General features: G+C 35.9%; 1 protein-coding gene across 1 annotated transcript; it reads left to right on the top strand.

The window, feature by feature from the left end:
• Positions 1-216: 216 nt before the first annotated feature.
• On the top strand, positions 217-1,853 carry LOC148102685 (uncharacterized). Its single transcript, XM_087841187.1, has 4 exons — positions 217-747; positions 902-1,057; positions 1,323-1,415; positions 1,542-1,853. The coding sequence occupies exons 1-4, from the start codon at positions 301-303 to the stop codon at positions 1,851-1,853; spliced, it is 1,008 nt and encodes a 335-aa protein (XP_087697313.1). The 5' UTR covers positions 217-300.
• The last annotated feature ends 2,397 nt before the right edge of the window (positions 1,854-4,250 follow it).

Genomic DNA, 4,250 nt, shown 5'->3' with positions numbered 1-4,250 from the left:
GTCCAGGACTCCGAAGCCCTCAGCTGTTCCTCTGTTAACGATTCTTCGTACCTGTCTGGTGGATCTGTGGACACGGATGTGTTGTCATCAAGTGAGTCAACAAGCTCACGATCTTCTTGGCCTGCTGTCTTTTATGTGCCCAAGTTTTCGTATGATGCTGAATTACAACTTCAGCAGGCAAAAATTGCGTACAATCAGAATGGAACTGCACTTATTCCAGATCCCAAGTTGAAGTCAGCCATCCTTGACGGTTTGGTGCAGGAAATTGTGAAGTATAAAGTGTATGTCAGTGATAAAGAAATGGATCAAGTTGCTCAGAGTCTGATCAAGAAGCATCCCTGTCTAACTGAGACAGGCTCCAACACTGGATTTGGAGGATGGAAGACCAGTTTAAAATATAAACTCTCAAACTATCGCACCCAGCTACGAAAACTGGGCTGCCCAGAGGTGACTGTAAACTCTCTAAAGAACAAACCTGTTGGAAGATGCAGTGCAGCCTTTGGTGTCAAAAAAGCAAAGAGGGCAGAAGTTAACTTTTGCCCAACATACCCACCAGAAGAAACTGAGGAGAGCCTGGAGGCAATGCGGAAAACTTTACTCTTGGACATAAAGAAGAAGAACAACAGAGAGTTGGTGAAATTCAAGATGGAAAAGACTTTTGCCTACAGAAGACATGAAGTTGTTCGTGATGCACCAATGGTAGAGGCTTTCATGGCAAGATGGCCTGCTCTATTTGATGTCCATGAGGTAAAGTTTGACTCATACCGGGGGTTCTTGAAAGAGGTGTTAAGCTAAAATACTTTAGGCACATTTAACCGCCCATTTCTTCAGCATTGGTGATTGTGGCCTTCTTCCTGGTGTTAAACATTTGAAGCTCACTCTTTTGTGCTGATGTTTTCAGATCAATGCTGAGTTTAAAAGAATTACCACAATCCCCCTTCAATCAAAGTTCCTGTCTCAGATGGATCTCCACTTAGACAACCTGGTGAAGTTGTTCAAAAGAAGAGGAGGACAGCTTGGACAAAGACTGAAAAAAATTGTGGCACAAATGGATAATGTAAGTGATAAAGCCTTAACAAAACTATGACCCCTTTTGGACAAAACTTTTAATTGGTTAAAAATTGTAAATGTTTTTCCAATGATAAATGCTCTCATTTTGTACTACTTTTACATCTGCTTGTTTTTGTTTTAATCTTTACTTTGTCAATTTTATTAGTATGTGTGCCTTTACTTTGAAAGCATTCATGTAAAGTACAGTACTAAAACCTAAAATCAATGAGAAGGGCTGACTGAAAATACTAATCACACAAATTTCATTTCAGTGTGAAGATGTTGATCCTCGACGTGAGTGTGTCATTAAGGGAGTGTGTATCTACATGGGTGAAGATCCTGACAACCTTATCCGGGAGTATGTGGTAAGTACTTGGGGGTATTTTTTTTTTTTTGGGGGGGGGGTGACTTTCACCAGTACATCATATTGCTCACTTGCCATGGATTGAGTAACATGACTTCTTTTATTTTATTTATGTATTTTTTTACAGGACATGGATGAAGACGCCATCAATGAGGCCATTGAAGACACCACTGTTGGAATTTATCTTCTTAAAGAACAAGCTTCAGCAGATGAACAAGAAGACATTGGAGTTGTCCTTGAAGGCATCAGGGTGGTGAAGAATTTGGATAATGTAGCATTTGCTGTGGTAATGCTATTTGGACTCATGTATGCACTAAACCTTGCCTACCCTGCTGACCTCCGCTACACCTTTGAGGTTTTCCAGAAGGTTTTCATGGAACTGGATGGAGCTAAACTCTCCAACAAAGTTCTTGCTCTCAAAAACCGTCTGTTTCATTGAAGAGTCAAAGACTGCACTTCAGCAATTCTTTACTGAACACAAAACGAAAAACTGCAATGTTATACTGCTGATACTGTTTGTTTGGGGTTTTTTTTGTTGTTGTTGTTGTAGTTGTTTTTTCTCATGTGACTGCACTTCAAGGTGACACTTTTTTTTTCTCTTTTCTTCCTCTTAGTGGTATTGTATTGCGAGAAATGTTTACAGAGGTTTTTTAGCAATGTGCTCTGGGTCAACCCTTACATCCTGCTTATACGTTCAAAAGGAAGATTCCTTTAGGTGTTTGGTATTATGTGACAGTGTCATTTAAGCTTCAATTTAGTAAAAAAAATTCTGTACAGCTAAATACAAAATGTGATATGTATGAAGATATATCTTATCATTAATAGCAGCTTGCTGCCTCTTTGAGTTTTGGAAGACCAATTTAAGCAATTGTTAAGAAATTGTTCTACATATGTACAGACTTGATCATTTAAAGCAGCTTGCTGGTTTCTGTCTCTTAAACTCCAGGTAACAGGAGTTGTAGAAATGTTAAATGCAAAAAAAGTTATATTTGTGGAAGCCTGTTTGTTCATGGATGCTTTTTGATTCTTTTTTTAAGTAGGCTTAATTTAGTTTCAAACGTTTAATTGTGAAATTAAATACAAATATGTGTAAGATGACAGGATCATTAATAAGCACTTATTTGTAGCTTTCTTGTATTGCTGCTAAGGTCAGTTTTCAGGGGAAATATTTACAAATGTTTTAAATCGTTCTTTCAGTTATATCTGCAGGCAATCTCTAAAACTGTGTAACAAGTTTATATGCTTGCTGTTTTCACTGCTGTTAAAATAAAGGTGAACTTTTCAGCACTTTTTTTTGTGTGCCTTTTTTGTCAATAACATTTAGTTTATATTTACATTATTATATTGTACATAGGGAAGAAACCAAGGACTGAATTTTTATGAAGTTGACTTAAAATAATTAAGTAGGATTTAAAGCCATAATTTGTGTTGCAGGAACATAATTATAATGCCTTTATGTTACACAATTTCATTAAGTACCACTGACAATCAAAAATACGTTGGTGTTAAACTTTGAAATATATCAACATTACGTAATACATTGATATTTTGGTAACAGATAAACAGTATGTACATCGAACATGATTTTATAAAGTAATCTGATGTGAATGAAATACTTTGGCTTTACAAGTAATTATTACTTGTTGGAAAGTGGAAAATTAAGTCAGTCATACTTATTCATATTATGTGGGACCGATGTACACAATAAAATCAAGTAAATTGAAAGAACTTTTTTTTTCAGTGCACCTCGGTCTCACGGAGGTTTGTGAAGGCGTAACCCTAAGCATTTGTAATGTATTTAAAAATGATACGAAAATTTGTGTTTAATATTTAGTATTTACTGTCATATTCCCATATATCATTGTGATGTTGTTTATTCTATTACTCTCGTTTTCTTCTGCTTGTTTTCTTTTTTCTTTCTCAACAGGTGATCCAGGTGATCGATATGTTTTTTTTTTTCTGCTTATTCTGTTGGTTTTTGTTTTTTGCCCTTTTCCCCCGTCCCTCTTCTCAACTGTTTTTCTTTCCCTCTTTCTTTCTCCCTTTTCTTTCCCCCAGTCAAGTCTGTCCTATATTCAGCAAGTGAAAATAAAATAAAGAATAAAAGGTGAATCAAATGGACCATTACGGCAAAGCTGAGATGGTCAATTTGGTAAAGAAAATCCGTTGGGCATCTTTCTTCGCCTTTAGACAATAATTCTGATGGCAAAAGAGCCAAACGGGACAAAGAAAAAAAAAAAAAGATACCAGAAAAACTGTGACAAAAAAGTGGAAAGTCTGTCGACTAACCTCCAAACGGACTTTTACTTGCATTTTAGTCAGGACACATGCAAGTGGACTGATGGAAAAATCATATTCAGAAACAAGACACAATATCATATATATGATGCTGACTTTAGTAATTCCATTAGTTAGAATGACATCATCACTAGTGTTAGAAAGCTCCTCAGTTATCTGCAACATGTTGTGCATGCACATACCCAACACACAACCGTGCTGAGTATTTACGTTCATTACCTAATTCCCCGATTAACAAACCAGGTGATGTTTTCCTATATTACACTCCATTAGCACACACTGTAAGGCAAGGCAAGTTTATTTGTATAGCACAATTCAACAACAAGGTGATTCAAAGTGCTTTACAGAGACATTAGAAACAAAAACAAATAAAAAGCATGATTTAAAATTGATTAAAACAAGCAAACAAACTAACTAATTAACAAACAAACAAAACAGTATATAAAATCAAAACAGATAAAATCAGTAGTTAAAATGTAAGTTTTGAAATTTAAGCTTAAGTGCGGATTTGGTGCTTTATTCAAATGCAGCTGAGAAC

Source organism: Neolamprologus brichardi, chromosome 5 (genome assembly GCF_056152115.1).
Source record: "Neolamprologus brichardi isolate AB-2024 chromosome 5, ASM5615211v1, whole genome shotgun sequence".
NCBI lineage: Eukaryota > Metazoa > Chordata > Actinopteri > Cichliformes > Cichlidae > Neolamprologus > Neolamprologus brichardi.
Note: the sequence above shows the minus strand (reverse complement) of the source record. Positions and strands in the feature narration are given on the sequence as shown.